At 47.6% G+C, this 24,380-nt stretch overlaps 2 protein-coding genes and 1 long non-coding RNA gene across 5 annotated transcripts in view; 2 read left to right on the forward strand and 1 right to left on the reverse strand.

Annotated features, from left to right (window-relative positions):
- VTCN1 (V-set domain containing T cell activation inhibitor 1) overlaps nt 1-8,941 on the forward strand; it is a 77,227-nt gene extending 68,286 nt beyond the window's left edge. The window contains exon 6 of the mRNA XM_034990200.1: nt 8,807-8,941. The gene's annotated coding sequence lies outside the window, so the exon portion shown is untranslated. The remainder of the gene's footprint in view (nt 1-8,806) is intronic.
- Nucleotides 335-9,073, reverse strand: LOC118000473. 2 transcript variants are annotated; one of them, XR_004676472.1, is made up of 3 exons: nt 9,001-9,073; nt 2,359-2,493; nt 335-460 (listed from the first exon to the last, which is right to left on the reverse strand). It is a non-coding gene; the product is annotated as an uncharacterized LOC118000473 (long non-coding RNA). The 2 variants fall into 2 exon arrangements; XR_004676473.1 differs by having other exon boundaries at nt 8,939-9,025.
- Nucleotides 9,074-10,417: 1,344 nt separating this feature from the next.
- Nucleotides 10,418-19,381, forward strand: TRIM45 (tripartite motif containing 45). Of its 2 annotated transcripts, XR_004676471.1 has the most exons (7): nt 10,418-11,139; nt 12,999-13,732; nt 15,029-15,158; nt 15,762-15,876; nt 17,496-17,622; nt 18,828-19,144; nt 19,238-19,381. XR_004676471.1 is itself a non-coding variant. In XM_034990199.1 (6 exons), exons 1-6 carry the CDS (start codon nt 10,652-10,654, stop codon nt 18,974-18,976), a joined length of 1,743 nt encoding a protein of 580 aa, XP_034846090.1. In that variant the 5' UTR covers nt 10,418-10,651; the 3' UTR covers nt 18,977-19,381. The 2 variants fall into 2 exon arrangements, 1 of the variants encoding a protein (XP_034846090.1); XM_034990199.1 differs by having other exon boundaries at nt 18,828-19,381.
- The last annotated feature ends 4,999 nt before the right edge of the window (nt 19,382-24,380 follow it).

The following is a 24,380-nucleotide window of genomic DNA, read 5'->3' on the forward strand; positions in this document are numbered from 1 at the left end:
GCCCTGCAGTACAGATTTAAATACTACCTAGAAAATAAGTATTTAAGAAAAAAAGAGTTGTTGTCAATACAGAAATAAATAACTTGGCTTTGCCTCAGTTGGTGGGGATTATATATATTTCTATGCAACTAGGAACATTATTTATTTATATTTCCTAGCCACATTCCTGGAACTAATGTATAGACTTCTCTATAAACCATGATATATTATAATCTACTCATGCTCTAGATGCTATTACCAAGATGTGGGTGCCCTTCAACTCAGAAAAGTTAGCTGTCATTTGAGTTAGAAAGGCACTACATTAAATCATAGTCTGCCCTTTTATATTCATCATTTTCAGGTTCTATCACTCAGAGAAGTGAGACAAAAAGGCATTTATTTGCTTACCATTTTGAACAGCTCCTCCAAAAGACGGGAAAAGACAAAAAACAGAAAGTGGCCCGCACAGTCCCACAGAATCCTGAGAAAAAAACAGTGTGATATAACACAGGCTACATACAAATACATATTTATAGTCACAGAAATCATTATTAAATGCCCAGCTCCCACCTGAATCCTTTTTAAAAGGAAGGAGGGAATTCTAAAATAAAACAAATAAAATTGGTATTTAACTGTGTATGGTATTTTTAAAATTAAGACTTCCACATGAAAAGTCAAAATATTTTCATTATAGCTAAACATTTTCAAATAGGTATCTTAATATAATCTTAATATATATATATATTTTTTAAAGATTTTATTTATTTAGTTATAGGACAGAGAGAGACACAGCGAGAGAGGGAACACAAGCAGGGGGAGTAGGAGAGGGAGAAGCAGGCTTCCCGCCGAGCAGGGAGCCCAATGCGGGGCTCGATCCCAGGACCCTGGGATCATGACCTGAGCCTAAGGCAGACGCTTAACAACTGAGCCACCCAGGCGCCCCTATAATCTTAATATATTAATAATATATATAATCTTAATATATTAAATTTAATAAAATGACATGATATCTAGGATTTGATTGAAAATACTCCAACAAATAAAAATGATAATAAAAGTAAAAGTTGAAATAAAAATGACACTGAATGAGAGATACTTGGGAGGTTCATTATACTCTCTCCACTGTGTATAGCTTATATCTAAAGTTTTCCAAATAAAACAGTTCTAACTTGCTCGTAGTAAGTTTTAAAATATGTGGGTATCTTTAACAAAAGAAACTGTTAACTGGTCATTTCTGATTCAGGGCGTGGCACAGGAGGTTTACTATTTACTTACATTCTTTTAAATTAGTCACATGTTTTTATCAAACATTAATTTCTCAATAAAAAAATCTATATAGGGGCGCCTGGGTGGCTCAGTTGGTTAAGCGACTGCCTTCGGCTCAGGTCATGATCCTGGAGTCCCGGGATCGAGTCCCGCATCGGGCTCCCTGCTCGGCAGGGAGTCTGCTTCTCCCTCTGACCCTCCTCCCTCTCATGCTCTCTGTCTCTCATTCTCTCTCTCTCAAATAAATAAATAAAATCTTTAAAAAAAAAAAAATCTATATATACACATATATATACACACACATACACACACATTAGTGTTTTGTTAAGTGTAGAGCACTCTATACTTCCTGAAGAAACTGGTTATGCATTGAGCTCTGCACCTGATTAGTTGTGGGTCCTTAAGCAAGTTACTTCTGAGCCTTATTGAGTAAGAATAACATTTAAATGAGAAAATACATTTGAAAATACCCAGCACAGTGTCTGGCACAATATAGGTATTGATTGTCGGTTTAAACAACATTTAATACATAGGGAGAACTAGATTTACTATGGAGATAGGTCCACCCCTAACATTTGAGGGGCCATGAGCAAAAGGAGAAAAAGAGTCATTTGCCCATATTGTTTTTCTCTTTCCACCCAGTACAGGACACTCCAACAAACTCCATCAAGCTCCACCCCCCCCCCCCAACAGCTGCCCTTTGACCGCTTCTAAGGCCAAAGTGGAGGGGGTGGACTGGGATAATGTACTTAGTATTCCTTGTCCCCTGGGTAGGGATGTGACTGGAGAGGGGCCTGAGTAGGTCCTTCCAAACCAAAGACCCCAGAGCAGGGGACTCAGGTGCCTGGACTAAAAGCTGTACTGATTAGAGACCAGGTGTTACATTGAACCACTCAACAAGAATAGCAGTCAGAAGACATGGATTCATGCCCCAGTTCTTCCAGAAACTCCATGTGACTTCAGGCCATGTCTTTACTTAGCTGTGCCTCAATTTTCTCATATATCCATGTAATAAGTATTTATTGGGCTCCAACTTCAGGCCAGGCATGCATCTAGATACCATGAATACACAGAGAATACAATAGATAATAGTCCTTGCGTTCAAAGACTTACCATTCTGATAGGAAACAAGCCAAGAAGATATCTGGGGGCAAATGTATTCCAGACAAAGGGTCTCTTCTAAATCCAAATTTCCATGATTAATCTTGCAAGCTGGCATGTTCATTAAATAAAAATAACAAAAGAAGCCTAAGGGAAAAAATAGCATAAGTTAAATTATAATGCAATATTATAGAGTGTAAAACATGTCTTTTTTTTTTAATTAACTTTTTAAAATTTATTTTTTTCAGATTTCATTTATTCAAGAGAGAGAACACGAGAGCAAGTGAGCGAGCAAGCACAAGCGCAGGAGGGAGGGCAGAGGGAGAAGCAGGCTCCCCACTGAGCAGGGAGCCCACCATGGGGCTTGATCCCAGGACCCTGGGATCACAACGTGAGCTGAAGGCAGACGCTTAACCAACTGAGCCACCCAGAAGCCCCGGTGGGTTTTTTTTTTAATTTTTTTGAGTGTCGTTCAATGTTATGTTAGTTTCGGGTACAACATAGCCATTTGACAAGTTTAACCATTAAGCTGTGCTCACCACAAGTGTAGCTACCATCTGTCACCATACAACACTATTACAATATCATTGACTACATTCCTTATGCTGTGCCTTTTATTCCCGTGACTTATTCCCTCCATGACTGGAAGCCTGTATCTCCTACTCCCCTTCACCCATTTTGTCTATCCCCCCACCCCCCACCCCCCACCCTTCTGGCAATCACCAGTTTGTTCTCTGTGTGTAACAGGTGTGATTCTGCTTTTTGTTTGTTTATTCATTTAAAACATGCCTTTTATTTATTTATTTTTTTTTTAAGATTTTATTTATTTATTTGTCAGAGAGAGAGCACAAGCGGGGGGGGTGGCAGGCAGAGCAGGCAGAGCAGGCAGAGCAGGCAGAGGGAGAAGCAGACCCCCCACTGAGCAGGGAGCCCGATGCGGGACTCGATCCCAGGACCCTGGGATCATGACCTGAGCCGAAGGCAGACGCTTAACCGACTGAGCCACCCAGGCGCCCCTAAAACATGCCTTTTAATATCTGTTCTCTAATACACCAGTATGAGCACGCCACAAGGGCTGCTCTAATTTTAATCACAAGATTTATCACCATATGCAGTACAAAATCCAATCTCTAAATGTGCCATTTTCTTTATATTATTACCCAGTTTATGTATATTTTATGTGGAAGATAAATTTATATAAAAGATAATGTAATCACGAAGCATTTATCCACATTAATTTTTTAGTAAGTACGTTAATGTATCAGGCGCTTCATGAAGCATTTATTTCAAAAAAGGTTAATAATGAGCTTTATTATTTGATAAACATAAAAAAGGAATTCACAGAAAAAGATGAATAAAGTGTGTAATAAAGTACAGTCTAAGAATAGTTTATATTTATGCCAAACCAATTAAGATTGGGTGCAGCTTTCTGACTATATCAACTCTGGAATGTTCAGGGTCAGGGCAGAGTATCTGGTCAGACTAGTGGTCAGGTGAGAAGAGCTAGAAGATCTTAAAGAAGACTGTGGAGAATTCTTTCTGAAAGGGTGGGTAGTTAAGTAATAATGGAACTTATGTCTCATTTAGTTCCAGTCTGACCTGAAAGAAGTTACACAAGGAGAGCTCCAAGGCTCAGATCATTCTAGCCATTTCATCCTACACCTTCTCAAGGTTGAAGAGTTGCCCACTTAACATAAAATATCAGTTCTAAGGAACTACTTATACTTGTTAGATCTCACAATTAGAATACAAATAACAAAAGGTACAGTGAATTTCTAGATAAAATGCAAAGCTGCCATAATGCAATGCAACCAAGTTTTCTCTTGTCCACCTCAGTTCAAAAGAAGAAAAATAGAAGGGTGCACAGTCCAAGCTTTCTTAGTATAGCATTTTATTGCAGCTACTTCCACTAGATGGCACTAAAGACTCTTTTAGGAATCAGGCACTTTAAAAAAAAAAAAAGTCTGGGTGGGGCAGTAGAAGAAATGAGGTTACCTAGGCTGGCAGAGGTAGAGCTAAGGGAAGCCCCTACTAGAAGATAGCTTCCATGAAAGGAGGGATTTTTGCTTGTTCTACACAATGATATATCCTGGCACACAGTCAAAAGCCCCTGCCTTCATCACTATTCTAGGCGGGGAGCAAGCCACGAAGACATTCTGGGAAAACACATTCCAGGTGCTTAAAGAATAGTTGACGGAATAAATGAAGGTCTTGGAAGAGCCACTGAAAATCATGATCAAATTGGAGTTTCAGAAAGATCTCTGACAGGATTATAGAGAATGGACTGGAAACAGGGACACCAGTTAGTAGTCCAAACAAAGTATAATAAGGACTTGAACTTGACTTGAAAGCAGGAATAGTGGGGATGGATGGGAAGGAGTAAATTCAGAGATATGGTGTGGATAATAATGATAACAGTAAAAAGAGCCCCCCATATCAAACACGGGCTAATGCTCTAGAAACACCACCTCCAAATCTCACAACAATCAAGGGAAGATGAAGGTTTTTTTTAAATAGGGCTGAGGACCCTGGGAAATACCAATGTTTAAGAGCTGGGTGGGAGAAATCATGCTCTGCAGGGAGAAAGAAAAGGAGTGGTTAGAGGGGCAGGAAGTAGAGGGAAATTCAAGAATAGTGTTATGGCAGCCAAGGGAGGAGAGAGTTTTGAGAAGAAACTTGTCAATGTCACAAGCAGGGCTGACTGGCTGGTTCAGTTGGTAGAGCCACTTGGTGTGACTCTTGATCTCCAGGTTGTGAATTCCAGCCCCACGGTGATCACAGAACTTACTTAAAACAAAATAATACTATAGCAAATTCTGTTCGATAACAACTGAAAAGGATCCACTGGATTTAACAAGTAGGACGTTATCAGGGACTTTGGAAAAAGCAATTTTCAGAGGAGTGGTGACCGCAAAAGCCAGATCCGAGTGTTTAGGAGTAAAATGCAAGAAGAATTAGAGAAGCAAGTGTAGACTATTCTTTTTAAGAGGCCAAGGGAAATCCGGAGCTAGAGAGGGGCATAGGGTAGGGGACTTAAGTATGAGTATGAATTGAAAGAAAAATCCACCAGAAAGCAAAGGATGAAGACAGAGGAGAGGGAGGAGGCAGATGACGCTGGTCTTCAGAGCACAGAACCTAGGAGATAGGATTCTCTCTCCTTTAAAGTAAGGAAGCAAGAGGGATGGCGAGTGAGAAAAATGTGCAGTGGTAAAAGGTAAGTCTGACATAGCTCTCTGGTTCACTTTCTATGTACTCACTCAGTCTCTGGTGGGGCTAGTCGATCACTATGTCCGATCAAGACCTGCCTGATTTCTTCCTGGTCATCCTGCCCTCCCGTCCTTCCTGCCTTTGGTATTTTCTCTATCTTGGGCTACAAGGGTGGGCTGAAACTCTTTAGACACCTTGATGGACCTGATCACTTTCATCAGTCCCATTCCTCTGATCCTGTGATTTCTGTACTTCTCTATACTATTTGCTGCCTGGGGTCCCCAAAAAGATGAAGCAATATGTGAGCATGGAACAAAACACTGAACTGATTCTGGGAAAGGAGAATCCCTAACTAATGATCTCCTGTGACTTCACCCCGTTATCACCTATGGTCTGCGTGACCCACAAAACTCTTGGCTGCATGTAGTCCTGTTTATTCTCCTTTATTGGCGATCATCATTCCCTGCCTCATCAATAACAAGCCTTTATTACAGGTCTACTGATTAGGCACTAGGTTAGTTGCTAAGAGTTTCTCATCTTCATACAGAGACAGCGTGTTTGTGTGTGTAGTGTATACATATAAACATGCCCCGTATATACATATACACACATACAAACTAAATAGAAACACTTAACACCACAATATAACACAAACTGAAACGAGAAAATTATAGGAAAAGAGCTCCTGGAGCTCAAATCTGGAACCCTGAAGTTACAGGGAGTTTCAAGGAGGTAATGTAAAGCAGGCCTGACATCCAAGGAAGGGTAGGTTTAAATAATAAAGGTGGAAGGATTCTGCAGACAAAACTGGCCAAAAAAAAAGAAGTGTGTTTGGCAATGCTTAGGGGATAACTAAAAGGCCAGTGTTTGAATGTATTAGGGAATCCAGATTTTATCCTACGGAGATAGGGAGCTACTGAAACTTTTAGAATGAAGCCTGCCTTGTACCATGTTTTCCCAATTAATTTGGGGGAAATTGTAGGATTGATTGAAAAAAAAAATGTGACGGCAGGGATAATTCAGAGACTATTACAATATCTGAGGTGAGGGTGTAATACTACAGGTCAGAGTCCTGTACCATCCTAAAATTCTATGCAGTAAGATGTCGGCAGTGGGGATGGAAAAAGATTGGTACCTGCCTGGATATGGAAAAAGAGAAAGGAAGCCAGGAGCACTATAAGGTTTCAAGCTGGAGAGAAGGGGGGATAATGATATCCTTGAGAGAATAAAATAGAAAAATTCAGAGAGCACAGTTTAGTGAGCAAAAAAGTTCAGCGAAGTTTAAGGTAGGTGGGCCTAAAGATGACAGGGACACATTTGGGTGCAGATTTAGAATTGAGAGTTGTGACCAAAGCTCAGGGCAGAAAGTGTGGATCTGGGAATCATCTGTGTAAGAGGGCATGTAGAGAGAAAAAGTAGGGTATAAAGAGGATGAAGGGGAACCAGTGAGGAAGGAGAGTGTGAGAAGCAGCCCAAGAGATCAGAAGGCCAGGAGAGTAGGGCATTTCAGAAGTCAAGTAGGAAGCAAGTCTGAAGGATGAGGAAGTAGGTAACAATAGTGAGTACTAAACAGACTGTATATTGAGAAAAGGCCAGTGACTTGGTCACTGGTAATCTACAAGAGAAAAGCTTCAATAGAAGCAAGAGTTGGAAGTTAGTTTATGTGAGGGAGGAAAAAAATGGGTAATGATGGTGACAAACACAGAAAGTGGGACTACTCTTTTGAGAAATGTAGGGGTGAGAGTCACAAAAGTCAGTAAGTGGAAAGCCAGCTCAGTCAAGGGAGGATTTGCTTCCCCCTTTAGGGCTTGATCATAACTCTTAACAGACAGAAAGAACATGCTGGTAAAGGAGTGATTGAAAATGTAGGAGCAGCAAAGTTTTGAAGTGCCAGGAGAGGTTGGAATAAAGAGCAAAGGTGTTGAGGAACAGAAGAAAGGCAGTCAGGATGGGTATGAGAGGAGGTGTGACAAACCATAGATTTGGGGGGAGGGGTAGAGGGAGATCCCCAACAGCCAGACTTGATCTCACAACCCTGAGATCATGACCTGAGCCAAAATCAAGAGTCAGATGCTTAACCCACTGAGCCACCCAGGCTTCCTGATAAACCATAGATTTTTAAGTAGAAAGTGAGGGAGTTCTCCAGATAGCCTTGCTCTTCTCACTCAATTAAAGGCAGTTACCTGCTGAGTATATAAGTGATTAGATGCTTAAGAAGCTAAGAAAGGAAAGGGAGGTTGGAGTCGAATCTTAAACACGGCATCATAAGACAGGAGTTCAAGTCTCAGATGTGTTACCTTGGGCTGCCCACCAGATCTCTCTGACTCCGTTTTCCTCATAGAGTTGTTAAAAGATTAAGTGAAATAATGCACATGTCACTTATAAAGCACTTCTTAAACAAGAGAAACTTGGAACACCTACCATGGGAAATGTGATAGAGCATGAGTAAGGGATGAAGCAAAGCATCACCAAGCATCAGGTGAAGTTCAGAGCAAGAATATATAGCAGGGCGCCTGGGTGGCTCAGTCGTTAAGTGTCTGCCTTCGGCTCAGGTCATGATCCCAGGGTCCTGGGATCGAGTCCCACATCGGGCTCCCTGCTCAGCGGGAAGCCTGCTTCTCCCTTTCCCACTCCCCACGCTTGTGTTCCTGCTCTCGCTCTCTGTCAAATAAATAAATAAAATCTTAAAAAAAAAAAAAAAAAGAATATATAGCAAACACAAGTCTGCACAGTTTTTACGACTTATTCCAGCACACCAGAGTGTAACAAGCAGATTCTGAGTCAGAGCAGGTGAGGAAAAGGAGGAGAAGCTGAAGAAATCTAGGTGAGGACTATTTTAAGACCTTTGTAGGCACATTTATTTTTGGAAATCACATGTAATTTTATATAAAAGTGGCCTTTGGGGATGCCTGGGTGGCTCAGTCAGTTGGGCGACCAACTCTTGACTTTGGCTGGGGTCGTGATCTCGGGGTCCTGGGATCGAGCCCCACGTTGGGCTCGGTGCTTGGCGGGGGGGGGGTCTGCTTGAGGATTCTCCCTCTCCCTTTCCCTCTGCCCCTCCCCCCGCTTTGCTCGTGCATGCTCGCTCGCTCGCTCTCTCTCATAAATAAATAAATCTTAAAAATAAATTTTAAAAAGTGGCATTTGACTCATTAACATGTTAAATTTTGGAAATGGCCAAACACTTCAATTTCTAAAAATGTGTATCGTTTTCATATTTTATTCACAAGTTTTATTTTGTTTGGTGTTTCAGATGTCCCTATTTTTGGAAGCTTAGGCTCCAGGCACTGTGCCTATGACACGAGATGAGTAATGGAGACATCAGTGAAAGAGCTGCATCAAGCAGGGAAGGTGATAAAACCAGCAGCGAGAGACTCGGGCATACCTGACAGGCTTAAGCGACCAGAAATCATAGCAACAGCGGAGGGTAAGGAGCTAGAGTGTTACCATTTCTGGACATTGTGGAGTTACCGGTCCCAGATCCCAGGTGTGGCAAAGCCCCCACGGGGCCGAATCAGGAGACTCCAGGAGACAAGAAACTGTCAAGGCTGCCGGACGCGTTCATCCTCCCCATCAGTTTGTGAGCCCACAAAGGGCTCATCCCTCTTCGACATCCTCCACTCCCACTGCGACCCGCCACGGGCCCTCCCCCGTGATCAAAACGGCGGGACGAGCGTGCTCCGTTTCTGGTATCCAGAACTGTAGAATTCTGGGTGACAAATCCTTAAGCCCTCAGGTCTTCCGCGCCCCCGACCCCGAAGGGCGACAACGGCTTCTCCAGCCCCGGCGAACCGCGAGCCGAGCTCCCCGACGGCCAGGCCTCGGTTCAACGGTCAACCGGACGGGTCCCCGGAACCAGGGCCTCAGAGCCCTTAGTCCCGGGAAACGAAGCTCTCGTAGCCCGTGCCTAGGCCTGACGGATTCCTGAACTAAAATAAGCTGGGGAGGCCCAGAGGGGAACTCGCGGGCTCCCACCGGCTGAGCAGAAACGTCGTCGGTTGGCACGTCCGAAGCCTCCCGGACGAGGAGGACGCCTCGTCCTACAACTCCCAGCAAGCTGTGCGCGGGGCTCGGGGGCCCACTGACAGCGCCACCCACCAATGGGAAAGCCCGGTCTGGGTTCGTGGGCCCAATCCGAGGGCCCAAAGGAGGTCGTCCCCGGGGCGTATCAGCGCGGCTTTTTAAGGGGGTCCTCTGGCCTCTCTGGTCGCTACAGCGATAGAGAGACAGTCCCCGTAAAAGGGTGACGCTGGCTATACTATGCCGCTCACTCCCAGCCTCGCTCTTTTCCTCCCCTCGGCCCGAGCCCTCCGGCCGCCCGACTACCCCCCCAACCCCTCGCCGTTAGCTTGGTCCCTCCCCCCCCGTCGGAGTGGACTGGCGAAGATGTGGAATTTCCAAACCTTATTGGATACTGGTGGTGTCACTCTGGTGGGAGGCGGGGCCCCCAGCGGCGAGGGCCGCCCTTCTCGGACGGTGATTGGACTCCCCTGAGTAGACTCGGACTGGGATTGGTGCGAGGAGGGGCCAGAGCCTTCGGGCACCGTGGGCTGCGGTGTTGGGGAGGCGGAGGTCACCCAGGAGCCGGCGGGTCGCACAGCTCCTTTGCAGGCCGTGTGCGGTTCGCGCACGGCCGGGTCGGGGGAAGGAGCAAGAGGCCCTCCCCGACTTCATCACGCGGGGGCGGGAGTGGCGCTTGTCGCGTGTCGGGCCGGGGCCAGTGGGGCGGGCGGCGGGAGGGCGGTGGTAGTGGAAGGAGTGAGAGGTGCAGGGGTCTGGGAGTTGGCGGCGGCAGGACCAGCTCAAGACTTAGACCTGGCAGCGCTTCCGGGGAGGAGGACTTGGGGGGCACAGGAGGGCGTGGGCGCGTCTGGTATGGGATGCCATGGAAAGGAGGGGGCCCTCCTAAGTAGATCTGTGGATGGTTCTTTTGACGACTCCTCTTCTACCATTTTGCCCTTTGAATTGCCGAAGAGAGAGTCCCCATGGTCTCTGCTCAAATTCTGCAAACTTTCTCTTTGGGTGGGCTTAATCACCTACTACTTCATTATAGAGCTGCCCACCGCCTTTTGTGATACTGGGCACAAACGTGGGGAATATGTCAGAAAAGAGGAAGCCGCTGCTGGGCTTCGTGGGCAAACTCCCCGGTGGGACTGCGCTTGGGAACTCAGGCAAGACTCACTGCCCTTTGTGCATGGGGCTTTTCAAAGCCCCCAGGCTCTTGCCTTGTTTGCACACAGTTTGCACCACGTGTCTGGAGCAGCTGGAACCCTTCTCAGTAGTGGACATCAGAGGGGGAGACTCTGACACAAGCTCTGAGGGGTCAATATTCCAGGAACTCAAGCCTCCCAGTCTGCAGCCGCAGATCGGCATCCTCTGTCCGGTATGTGATGCTCAGGTGGACCTGCCCATGGGTGGAGTGAAGGCTTTAACCATAGACCACCTGGCCATGAATGACGTGATGCTGGAGAGTCTTCAAGGGGAAGGCCAGGGCCTGGTGTGTGACCTGTGCAGCGACAGAGAAGTGGAGAAGAGATGTCAGACCTGCAAAGCCAATCTCTGTCACTTCTGCTGCCAGGCGCATAGGTAAAGTCGGGCTCCCCCACCCCCACCCCCTTCCTTGCAGCTTAAGAGCAGAATACAAAGAGGTGTCAAGCCAGAAATCCCTGGGTGAGCAGATGGGAAGGAAAGCTCTCTCAGATGCCCTGTAAGGCCAAAGAGCAGTATACGCTGTGATAAATACTCCAGAGTGGTAGTTAACTCCTGCAGCCTTACATAATACCCCTAGTAATAATAGAAGCAAAGGTTTGCGTAGCCCTTTTCAGTTTGCAAAGCACACTCACTGTTTCCTTGGATCATCAGTCCTTTGTATGGTGAATAATTGTAGTGGGTGCTGGATAAACAGAGAAGAATGAATATAATAGCATAGCCCCTGGCCTTGATCGCATTTGATGCCTTGCAGCTCTTACAGAAAAGCAAGCACTGTTTTCACTCCCGTTTATTATTTGAGGAAACTGAAGCTCAGCAAAATGTGATTTGCCAAGGTTCCACAGCTGGTATGTAGTGTATAACAGAACCCAGGTTTGGTTTTGTTTTTATTTATTTATTTGACAAAGAGAGACACAGCGAGAGAGGGAACACAAGCAGGGGGAGAGGAAGAGGGAGAAGCAGGCTTCCCCCTGAGCAGGGAGCCCAATGCAGGGCTCCATCCCAGGACGCTGGGATCATGACCTGAGCTGAAGGCAGACGCTTAATGACTGAGCCACCCAGGCGCCCCCAGAACTCAGTTTTAAATCCAGGTCTTCTGACTGCATTCTGTGCTCTTTCTAGTAATCCATGCTGCCTTCCCAGTATAAGGTGCTGTTTGGCTGGGCCCCACTGCAGCCTTAGCCTTGTACCCTAGAGTGACTCTGGAGCTTGGTGAGGTGGGCCTATAGGTGCTTGTTGGGGTGCAGATTTATGTCTTTTATGGCATTTGGTGAATAGCCGGTCACATGAATCACTCTTTGTCCCTTCTCCGCCCCCTCCCCCATTCCAGGACATCTGAATTTAAAATAGCCAAGATTTTGGATTTAGCTTAAAATAGTTTTTAAATTCTGTCCTCCATTTGGTTTCTGGTCTCACCAACAGAACAAGGTAGTCTTAAGTCTTCCTATTTTTAACTTGTAGTTATGACTACCTTGCTGCCAGCTAATCAGCTGACCCTGTTTTCGCTACAGCCACTCTTCTGGTGCTGGAATAGGCATGCCAGCTCCGAGGTGGTCTGCTATCGGGGGATCTCTCAACAGTCACTGGGTTTCCTGGGGAGTCCCCTGAATCTCTAGAGGGCTACAGAAAAGGGGAATTAACAGAGAGTTGTGATCCTACTGACCATTGATTTCAGTCTTTCTAATAATGCCAATGACTCTTGGGGAAAATTCTAGCTTGCTGCTTTGGGTGATGCAATCTCTGGTCAAAGGAAATGCTTTACCAAAATCTCAAGTGAAAGTGGACGGAGACTCTCTGTCAGGGCCAGCTGGACACTTTTTCATTGCTGGGGGTTTATCGCTGTGCCACGTGGCACAGTTTCTGTCTCTTGGTGCTGGATTCCCACCATGCTCTCACCTCTAGCTTGCTGAAGGAGTAGGCCGTGGCTCTTGTCTCAACTTGCCAAACTAATGCTTCAGAGAAAGTTCCAGGCCATAGCCTTAGTGTTGCAACCTTTGGCAAAGTCCCGTCCCAGGCCAGAGAGCTTTTATTCAAGGTAGTAGCCTTTTCGAGTAGGTGTTATTCACTCCCCATACAGATGGGGAGGAACTGGAATCCGAGAGGATCGCATAGTTAAGAGGTCAGAGCAAGGGGCTGAACTCAGATCTCTTTGACTTCCCGAGCCATGCTGTGAAAACTGCCAGATCATTTCCCAACCGAATCGTCCCCTAATTTCCTGTCCCTGACTCTGTCCCCAGGCGGCAGAAGAAGACAACTTACCATACGATGGTGGACCTAAAAGACTTAAAAGGCTGCAGCAGGATTGGGAAGCCCATTCTGTGTCCTGCGCACCCTGCAGAGGACCTGAGGCTGTTCTGTGAGCTCTGCGACCGGCCCGTGTGTCGGGACTGTGTGGTGGGGGAGCACCGGGAGCACCCCTGTGACTTCACAAGCAATGTTATCCACAAGCATGGGGACGCGGTGCGGGAGCTCCTCAAAGGCACCCAGCCCCACGTGGAGGTGTTGGAGGAAGCCCTCGCACAGATCAAAGGGATGAACAGTGCCCTCCAGGAGCAGGTGGGGGCTGTGGCCGCCGACGTGCACACATTCTCTGAGGGCTACATCAAGGCCATTGAGGAGCACCGGGACAAGCTGCTGAAGCAGCTGGAAGACATACGGGTCCAGAAGGAAAACTCCCTGCAGCTGCAGAAGGCCCAGCTGGAGCAGCTGCTAGCTGACCTGCGGACTGGTGTGGAGTTCACAGAGCACCTGCTGACCAGTGGTTCAGACCTGGAGATCCTCATCACCAAGGGGGTGGTAGTAGAACGGCTCACAAAGCTGAACAAAGTCAAATATAGTGTCCATCCTGGAGTAAACGATAAGATATGCTTCTCTCCTCAGCAGAAAGCAGGCCGGTGCCGTGGCTATGAAGTTTATGGGGCCATCCATACCAAAGAGGTCGATCCAGCCAAATGTGTCCTTCAAGGAGAAGGTAGGAGGCATTTCCTGCTGGCCTTGAGAGGGCAGTGGACGGGGACATGGTGTTTAAAGAGGTGTGGCTTTTTTTCGCTGGGGCCTTCATCCAGCTAGGAAGAGTTTCCTCCCGACCAGTTTACCAAGGGAGAGAGCCATACTGATCTGAAGGACGGTGACCCCTCCCTCGCCCTTTCTTTCTGTTTCATTCTGGCCAGGGTACAGTTAGTACTCATACACGGGTGAGGCTTGACCCTTTTCCAGTTGAGCAAAGTAGTAACTAGCAAGGACCTCAAAGGAGCATGCTGTTTCTATCAGATGATAGAACAGAGACAGTGCCCGAAGACGATCCCAGGATGGGCCGCGGTGAAATCCTGCCTGCCCGTAGAGGAGCGTGGCAGGGCCCCAGAGGGCTCGGATCATTCCGAAGAGAGTTTCAGAGGAGTGAGGAAGACAAGGTTAGAGCGTCCTTTCTTCTGTGCCCCTCTTGGTTTATGTAGGCCACATCTTGACATTTAAAAGATGATGGTAGGCATTTCACTTCGGTCGGGGGAGAAACAACTTCCTTTGGCCCTTCTATTCCTAAAGGAGGCAGTTATTGGAACAGAGATACGTCCGAGATCAGTCCTGATGGGCAGACTGTACTGTAGATGCAGCCTGACTCCGGCACGGGCATTCTCAGCCTTTTGGAGGTCAGAGATGCCTTTGAGAATGATCCCTCCCCAAGAACATCCACTAATTTGGGCACCGCACTTCTGGAGATTCTTGGACCCCTCATAAGCCTCTCCAGAGACCACATGGTAGTTCATGAGCCCCAAGTTAAGAAGCCCCGTTGCATCTGCTGGCCCAGAGGCTGCACCTACTGAATATTTCCCTAGCAGCTTGGCTCAAGTGCTGAAGGGTCTGGTCTGATCAGCTATACCCCCTGCCCATTCCAGCATGATCTGCATCTCAGAGAGGGTAGTTTGGGGCTTATGAGCTTCCCTCACAGGGTCTAGAGGTTTTCTGCTCTGAATATGTAGGTCTATCCTGAGTATTTTCAGAGCTCCCTTTAGGGCTGCAGTTAAGGTTCAGGATCCTGTGTGATCCAAGGCAGCAACTGGCTGAGAGACAGCCAGGCTCGCCAGGAGGGACTCCCAGGAGGTATGCTCTGGGGGCCAGAGCAGGAAGAGAAGAGAAAGGGAGCAGGGCAATTACGGTAAACGGGAAGCATGACCTTTTGCTCTAAAGAGAAGCAGCAAGATGGTGTCTGATCTGGGGATGCAGTCACCCTGGCTGGCCTTTGAGGTGAGGACTGAATGTTTATCTTCCGCAGATCTCCACCGAGCCCGGGAGAAACAGACAGCCTCTTTCACCCTGCTGTGTAAGGATGCGGCAGGAGAGAGCATGGGCCGGGGAGGAGACAGCGTGCGAGTCGCGGTCATCCCTAAAGATAAGAAAGACAGGTGTGTATTACACAGCCAGGTGTCAAGGGTAATAAGCAGTGACAAAACTGGACACTTGAGGCCCCTTTGCAGTTGGGGAGGTGTACCTGGAGTAGTTACATCCTACCCCCCGCCCCCCAGCTGCTATTAAAAAATGTGATACGACCAGCTGGAGCAGATGTGTTTTCTTGCGCGGGTTTTATGCCAGTACTCCATTCTCTCCCAAAGGTCTGCTCCGCCCCTCAGCTTGTCTGAAAAATACTCTACGTTAGACCGCATGGGCCCCTTCTCAAAATTCAGCCCCACTTTGCTGCTCCACTAGGCTGGGAATATATTCATGTGCCTCTGAGATCAGAGGAGGAAGGAGAGCAAGAGGGTACAGCAAGCCCATCAAAGAGGACACAGTAACTCTTTCAAGGAATTCCTCTGTACATCAGATTAAATCGGCATTTACGTTGCTTCCCTTCTGTTGTAAAATTAATTTCCGAGACCAATGGAAGGAGCATCCTGCTTGGGGTACAATTTCAAGTGAATGTTGGGTGGAATGGTGTAGGGTTCACACCTCAAGTGGTGGGCGGCCCCAGCAGACCTGTGAGTGGTTTTCTGAACCCCGTCTGCATTCAGTCCAGTCAGAGCGCTGGTGCAAGATAACAAGGATGGGACGTACTACGTCTCCTACACCCCCAAGGAGCCTGGTGTCTATACCGTGTTGGTCTGCGTCAAAGAGCAGCATGTGCAGGTGAGTAGGACCTATGCCTGTCCTCCCTGGCCTTCTCTCTCCCTGCTTCCTCTGGCTTCTACCATCTCAGGATGCGGAGACATGTCTCGTGGGATCAGCTGTATGGAGGGATTGAATAGGATCCTCTTTCTTCCTTCTCCTCACTTGAGAAATGACCCAGATTTTGCTGGTGACCATAACTCTGTGCCTATTCCTCCTCCTGGCTGTTGGCTTGTATTTTATCATTCTCCCCTTCGGGGAATTCTTAATTTGGGAAAGATACCTTCATCCCAGGGGGCATTCCGCCAGGGGACAAGCATACACATTCAAGCAATATCCTCTAGCTCGGGATTGTTCAGACTGTGACCAGACAGACTGGAACTTACTGGAACACAATTTGGGAGAGTTATGCCCTCTTCCCCTCAATTGACCAGTCATCTATCTACCTGACCCATCTGTCCTCGTAACTCTTTCGCCTGTTTCCATATGTGCTTAGCTCTTACCAGGGTTACTGCATCAGCCCCCCCAGACAAGACTGGTCTAGAGATTGCGTATTTTTTTAAAATCGGGCAATACTCAGCAGGCCCGACGGAATCTCGAGTAATCACAGATTTTCCCCAACCAGAAAGCAACACTGACAGGGATGATAAAGTACCATAGTGTCATGATGTGTCAGGCTTGTGATGTGTGCAGGAAGGAAGACTCCTGTTCAACTCCACTTACTGCCTAATTACATTGGCCGGAGTGGGCTGCGTCCCTCTGCATACATTCTTAGGCCTTTCTTCCAGGCCATTCGGGCCTAGGGATCATCGCGCAATTGGACTGAGAAACAAACGTGCTGAGGTACACAGTCCCTGTAGAGCAAAACCAGAACTTGAACCCATTTCTTTGAACTCCAAGCTGTTTTTAAAGTGGACCATAAACTCTTGAAAGGAGGAGAGATCGAACACGTGAAAGGCTTTTAAGGTGCCAGACTCTCTGTTCTGTGCTCCTGCAGACTGTGTGCTTCTCAGTCAGGGACAGGCCCATAAGCTACACTTATTAGATGCTGACTACCTAACATAGGACAAGAAGTGGAGAACGGAAGTTGTCCTGGAAGGAGAGGGGCAGGTGGGAGAGTTTCGAATTTGAGGATTATCAACCACGCGCTCTTCACCTTTCTGCCTGTATCCTCACGGGCCGAGACTAAGTGGATGGGGAAACAGAAACATCCAGGATGGAGGGGTGGGAGGAGGGGAGCGAGACTCAGCATGTGAGGGAAGGAGGTGCGTGACTGAGACATTGGAGAAGGGATCACGGGACGGCCTAGCCTTGTGGTTGCGGCGCTCTACTAACGAGCCCTGAGACTCTTCCAGAACGGAGATGGAGACACCAGTGACATGAAACACAGCTTGGGTTTATTCGTGTATCAGGCGGGCTCTGTGCTAGAGGGGCTGCACAGATTCCTTGACTCTCATGCATTTGTATCTGGCGCCACACAGCTGAGCACCCAGCTGTCACTGTCCCCTCGTCCGTTTCCCTCTGCTGTCCTCGTCTCTCCGGGGCCAGGCCCTGTGACTGCGTTTAAGCACATGGGATGCTTAGCACATCCCTGTTGACTCATAAGGTGCTGTTCTTTGCTCTTGGTCTGAACACTGAAGGGCTCGCCGTTCACCGTGACCGTGAGGAAAAAGCATCGGCCACACGCGGGCGTGTTTCACTGCTGCACGTTCTGCTCCAGCGGAGGCCAGAAGACTGCTCGCTGTGCTTGTGGAGGCACCATGCCAGGTGAGGGGACACTCGAAAGTCTCCCAGCAATGGGGCTCAACTACCGCACAGCCACTAGGTTTAGGAGATTCAGACTTAGGCTTTCTTTCTGGGAATATAATCCATGCGTACCAGTACACCACAGTTCTAAAAGTTTCACTTTAAAGCTTTTTTGTTCTGAAAAGTGAGATAGTAAGCTTAAAAGTTCTGAGTTCTTTCAGTTCTGATCCAGTTCACCAATCTTATGAGCCCTGTGCTTCTCCCCGGGATGCTCGATGTCCATCTGTACCCTTTCCACCAGCCTGGCAGTGTAAAAAAAAAAATCCAAACCCACTCTGTTCCTTTTAAAACCTTAAAGAAATTCCAAGCAAGTCAGGGATGGGGAAGTGGATGATTAAATCAGTTGACCAGGTCTGGCTCTTTTTGGGGGAAGGAGGGTCGACTCAGGCAGGAGATCTAATTTTTTCTTTTTTTAAGTAGGCTCCACTCCAAGCATAGAGCCAGCCCAACGTGGGGCTTGAACTCACAACCCTGAGATCAAGACCTGAGCTGAGATCAAGAGTTGGACGCTTAACCAACTGAGCCACCCAGGCGCTCCTCTAATTATTTTTTTAAAAGTATTCTATTGTGTTCCTACTCTGATGGTGAGCCTTAAGAGGCTCGTGCATGGGGCGCCTGGGTGGCTTAGTCGTTAAGCGTCTGCCTTCAGCTCAGGTCATGGTCCCAGGGTCCTGGGATCGATTCCTGCATCGGGCTCCCTGCTCCGTGGGGAGCCTGCTTCTCCCTCTCCCACTCTCCCTGCTTGTGTTCCTGCTGTCTCTGTGTCTCTGTCAAATAAATAAAATCTTTAAAAAAAAAAAAAGGCTCGTGCACCCTTTTGCATAAACACTTTAGGAACTACCTTCTTTATTTCAGCCACTCTACCCTTCTCTTTTATTTCAGTTATTTTTCAGTTAAAACTCAAAACAGTTCATCTCCTTGAGTTAGCAGAATGTTAAAACAACACTCTTCTTAGAACTTCAGCGAATCTTAATTGATTTGCTGTCTTCAGTCCTTGGGAGTCCTCCTCCTACAGAGGCACCAGATAGCTTGTTTCTCTCGCTGGGTTTTTATTACATGTTTTTACATCCATGAGTCTAAATGTTGCCAGAAACGTTAGTTTCCATGGTAAACTGCTGGACTTCACTCTTAATGGTTGTCTTCTGTCTCCTCTTGGTACCACACAGGTGGGTACCTAGGCTGCGGCCACGGACACAAAGGCCACCCGGGTCGCCCGCACTGGTCATGCTGTGGGAAGTTTGCCGAGAAGTCGGAATGCACGTGGACAGGTGGGCAGAACGCACCAAGGAGTCTCCTCAGGACTGTGGCACTCTGATGCCTTCCTGGGTACGTGGCCAGCCCGTTAGCTGCAGCCAGTTCAACTTCCAATTACCAGAGGACCCCAGACCTGGATTAATTCTGAAGAAACGGATAGAATTAAAAACAGAGTGCCTTATCTTACACTCTCAATTTCCAGTCTTTTCTTGTGAGTCACTCACTGATGGTATGTACAGACGATTGAGCACCAGAGACCACGTTTCTCTTCCTGATGGTTGGCAGGGTTCATTCTACACTGAGGCTCCCTTTTCTTGTGCAGGAACGGAGCAATCTAACGCTGTTGGAACTTAGCGATCATGGGGAGAGTTCAGTTCCTGACTTCTGGATATGTAACTCGCTTATTTCTCCCTAAGCCACATGTTTGCTGTTTCCCTCAAAGAATTAAAAACTGCTTTTCATCATATCTACTTTTTGCTAGTACACTTTAAATGGATTATAATGGGATCTTGCTGTTTTGGTGGAGGTCCCCGGCTTCACCCCCAGGCCACGTTCATCTCCTACTCGCCAGCCTAGATTACTGTTTGGTCAAGGGCATACAAGTAGTAAGTAAATAAAGGGAAACAGTGTTGAAATACCACTTCAGAAATTTGTTACAGGTCTACTCTTGCCAGGCACTCTGGATACTTTCATCCTCCTCACATCTCCCAACCCTCTGTTATTTAGAGAGCAGTCTTCCCTTCTGTCTGTAGAGCTAGAAAGTTCAGTAGAAGCTCTGAGTCCTAGTGTGCCTGCTTAGCTGTCAGAGCCTGAAAGAACTCTGGGAAGAGGCAGCACGCAGCGCTGGTGCTGCATCCCTGCTGAGGGCTTCCCTGCATATAGTCGGTGTGTTCTTCTGGGACTCCTGATTTCAGTGTGTATTAGCTATCACTACTGAAATCGGCATTGCAAGAGCCATTAAGAAGCAGGTGACTCATTTGAGCAGTGAATTGGGTCAGGCAAAGGAAGTGAAGTAAGCAGACGCAACATGGACTGTCGGGTCATCATGGGATACATTTCTTTCCTCCTTAGGGCTGATAGATGTGAGCTACATCATTGCCGTAAATCCTAAGATACTCACTGTATTCCCACCCTTTTCTGGGAAGATTCCCTTCGGTGCGCTCTAACCCAAATCTGATCTTCCCAGAAGACAGTGATGGCCCTGCGAGCCTCGCAAAGTGTTAGTTAGCTACTTGCTCTTCCTCACTCCGCTGGGCCCCAAGTCAGGTAGGTGTCCTGTGAGCTCATCACTGCTGCTTTAGGATCAGCATTTCTCAGCCAGGAGCGGTCTTTCCCCACCAGGGACATTTAGTCAAGTCTTAGAGACATTTTTCCTTGTACAGCTGGAGGCTGGTGCTACATCTGTTGTGTAGAAGTCTGGAATGCTGCCCATCTCAGGACAGCCTTCTGCAACAGGGAATTACCCAGCCCAAAATACTCACCGTGCCACTGTTGAGAAACCCCTGTTCCGGACCATTCTCTCTCTTTTTTCAGAAAATGGCCAGCCTTGAGGCTCATGCCTCTCTACAACTTGCTGCACCCCCTCCCCCCCGTGGTTCAGCCATCCACACAGCCCCGCATCATTCCCCCGCATTCCTTAAGGATTTTAGCCTGAGCTTGCTGCCACGGCAGAACCATGCCCTTGGTCTCAGAGTAATTCAGTATCCACATAGGCTTCTTAATTCCGTGACCAATTCTCTGCTCCTTTTCCCCTACCTTAGCCTACAGTCAGTCATCCCTGAGAGCTGGCTAGATTCCAGTTGTACCCTCTGCATCCTTTCCATTTCAAGCATCCCATGACCACAAGCTCCCATCTCTCCAGCTTACCCATGATAATAACCCGACTCTTCCTGGAACCCACAATGCAGTGATTCCCTCACCTTCTCGTGGTTCCCCCTCATGCCCGCATGTGCTTTCCTTCATTCTCTCTCAGCTTAGATTCTACAGACCATCATTATAATCACTCTCTTGTATGTGGTCTCCCTGCCATTCTTGAAAAAACCCCCAGTTGGATCCATCTCTCCCTCTAACCCGACTGGATGATCCTGGAGAAAAACACAAGAGCACGAGGACTTAGCCTCACTTTAAATCTACGACCACTAATGTCAGTGGGCTCTTAGCATCACTTAGTTGTTTGACATCTCTCTTGTCAGTTGGTTCCCCTGCTCTGCCAGACAATTATTTCATACTTTCTTCTCAAACTCCACTTTCCACCCAGCTTCCCCTCTCCACTTAACGACCTTGCTTTTTATTTCACCAAGAAAATAAAAGGATTCAGAAGAGAATTCTCCTACCTTCTCACCACATCTACAAATCTGCCTATAGCCTTATCAAAAGCAAACTTCTGGGGCCGCCTGGGTGGCTCAGTGGGTTAAGTGTCTGCCTTCCGCTCAGGTCATGATCCCGGGGTCCTGAGACTGAGCCCCACACTGGGCTCCCTGCTCAGCAGGGAGTCTGCCTCTCCCTCTGCTTGTGTTCTCTCCCTCACTCTCTCACTCACTGTCTCAAGTAAATAAAATCTAAAAACAAAACAAAACAAAAAACAAACCTCTATACTTGTATGCCAGACCGCATTGCATCTCCACAACCCAGGAACATAGCTCCAGGAATTCCCTCAGGAACATGTACAATATTCCCCCCTCTTTAAAAAAAACAGATTTCCTTTGATTTCTGTACTAGTCTGCTCGTGCTGCCATGACCAAATACCACACACTATGGGGCTCCAACAACAGAAATTTATTTCTCTCAGTTCTGGAGGCTGGAAGTCCAAGGTGAAGGTGTCTCTCGAGGCCCCTCTCTTGGCTTCCAGGTGGCCGCTCCCTCCTGTGTCCTCACGTGGTCTTGGCTCCGTGCAGACACATCCCCGGTGTCTCTTTCTCTTCTTACAAGGACACCGGTCCTACTGAGTTAGGGCCCACACTTCTGACCTCATTTGACCTCAGTTATCTCCTTAAAAGCCCAGTCTCCAAATACTGTCACACTGGGGATTGGGCTTCAGTCTATGAATTGGGGGGGTAACAAAATTCAGTCCATAACATGTTTCACCCCTCTGACAACCACTCCATTTTCTGCTTCCCTTTAAAAAACTGCAAAAATAATTGTTTGCTATCTCTACTTCTCCTTGCGTCCTCTTAGATCGAACCCAGTCAGCCTTTCTTCCACACCACTCCACTGCTCATCTAGGTCCCCAGGAATGTCCACATTATTGAACCTCATGATCAGTTCCTGATGTTTCCATCAACCGCATTTAACACAGCTGATCACTTTCCCCTCCTTGAAACATTCCCTTCGCTTGGTTCGCATGGCATCACTCTCCATTCTGTCTCACTGACTTCTGACTCTTCCTCTTTGCTAGTTCCTTCTCATCTCCCCCGGTCCTACATGTTGGACAGCCCTAAGGATCCGTTCTTGCATTTCTTTGTCGTCCCCCCTCCCTAGATGATCCCCTCCTCTCTTGACTCTAAATACCATTTAGACACTGAAAACTCCTACATTTACCTCCCGCTCCAAATTCAAACAGCTTAACACCTCCACTTGGAGGCATTCCAGGCGCCTCAAATTTCAGATGTCCACAACAGAACTCTCAGTTTCCCATTCTCGCTTCCCACCTGCCTATACTAGCAAACTGCTTCTCCTGCAGTCTACTCCACCTCTTTAAGAGGAAAGTCCAAATCCATTCTTACAGGTGGTAGAGTCAGTGGCCTGGTAAACGTGCTTGACTCCCCTCTCACGCACCACATCCAATCCATGGGTGAGTCCGTTCGGCTTTCCCTTCAAAATACATCTGCCGAGCACGGCTTTCCACCTCCACGGCCACTATCCTGGTGTAAGACACCAAGATTTCTCCCCTGCCTCCTAGATGGTCTCCCTGCTCCCACCCTTCCCCTCCTGTGGCCTGTTCTCCCCTCCAGAGTCAGAGAGGTCCTTCTGAAATACCTCAGATCATGTCACTCTGCCGCTCAACACCCAACATCTTCCCATCTTACTCAGAACAAAGCCAGCGTTTACATCAGCATGTAAGAGCCTGTATCCCGGCTCCCCGTTCTCTCATTTCCTCCCCCTCACCCCAGTCACTCATTCCAGCCCAACCTGCCTGCCTGGGGCTCTGCAAACTCTGCACATACTCTGTGTAGCAGCCTTTATGATCACTGCCCTGCCGTCTGGAATGTTCTTCTCACAGATATTTAATGACTGATTCTCTTTCTCCTCAGGTTTCGGCTCCTACCTCAATCATCATCTTACGGGAGAGGTCCCTAACTACCCTCTATAAAATAGCACCTCCCCACCCCAGGGCCCCGCATCACCCTCACTCAGCTTCATCACTGTCTCACATACATCTTCTATTTGTTTAATGTTTGTTCTCTCATATTAGACTGTCAGCCCCATGAAGGCAGGGACTTGACATTTATTGACCACATTGTCCCCATGTTCCTGGAACATAGTAGAGGCTTAATCAGTGTTTTGTTGAATAAAAAAAAGATATAATGTGGTACAAGTTTTAGTTTGGATCTCCTTGGTATCTGCTTCTATAAGCCAGACTTTCCTTCCCCCAAACGCCAATGGTTGTCATTTAACCAAATACCACTTGGGGAAAAAAAAAAAAAATCTCAGCCTTCTGTCAAACCTGCCGGATAAATGGTACGCACTTTAGGGACCAGCCTTGAATTTTCCAATTACCTCAGACATCCAGGGAATTGCTTTGCCGTGAAGAAGTTTATTGTATTACATCATTTATCCCCGTGTGTCTTTTAACGAATCAGACTTCAGAACTGAGGATTAAAAGCTTTTCATTTATTTCGGTTGGAAAAGGGTTTTGGTAATTGCAGAACTCTACCGTAGATGAAGCTCGACTGCAACAGAGAAGTTCCGTCACACATCCAGGTTCTGGCGCATGTCCCAGCCTTAAAGCAGTACTCACAGTAGCCATGCCGTCATAGACATTGAGATAGTTGGTGTGGCAGGAGGGGTAGGCTGTTCGTTGGGCTGCCATACGACGGAGTCTACGTTCAGTGCGGCTGTCCTGCCAGCTGACAGGCCCTGCAAAGTTAAGAGTGATCTGCAGAGCCCCAGACTCCCGAGCTGAGAGGAAAAAAAAGATCTGAGGGTTTAGGACTTGTCCCCAGTGTCGCAAAATGCTTCAGAAATCACCCCGGAGTCGTGAGCACTGAAGCATCAACAAGGTGCAGCATTATGATGTAAGTTTTATCTCCCATGTTACAGGTAAGGCAAAAGGGCCACGAATGACTGCCTCTGTCCTCTGGGAGGTCGTCACAGGATAAACACCTTGGCTGTCTTGGATGACAAACACACACACACACACACACACACACACCGGTCAGGCCCGCCCACTCTAATCTCTGAGATGCAGTCCTCAGTCAGCTTCACTCCCGGGGACGCAGGCCTGCTGTTTGTCCCAGAGGGGGCTG

This window comes from Mirounga leonina, unplaced genomic scaffold (genome assembly GCF_011800145.1).
Source record: "Mirounga leonina isolate KUSES-001 unplaced genomic scaffold, KU_Mleo_1.0 Mir_507, whole genome shotgun sequence".
Taxonomy (NCBI): Eukaryota; Metazoa; Chordata; class Mammalia; order Carnivora; family Phocidae; genus Mirounga; species Mirounga leonina.

Bases quoted from the DNA above. Each gene is read 5' to 3' on its own strand.
- TRIM45 (XM_034990199.1), top strand. From the start codon at position 10,652: ATGTCAGAAAAGAGGAAGCCGCTGCTGGGCTTCGTGGGCAAACTCCCC. The intron at 13,733-15,028 runs GTAGGAGGCATT...TATCTTCCGCAG, and splicing joins ATGTGTCCTTCAAGGAGAAG to ATCTCCACCGAGCCCGGGAG. The intron at 17,623-18,827 runs GTGAGGGGACAC...GGTACCACACAG, and splicing joins TTGTGGAGGCACCATGCCAG to GTGGGTACCTAGGCTGCGGC.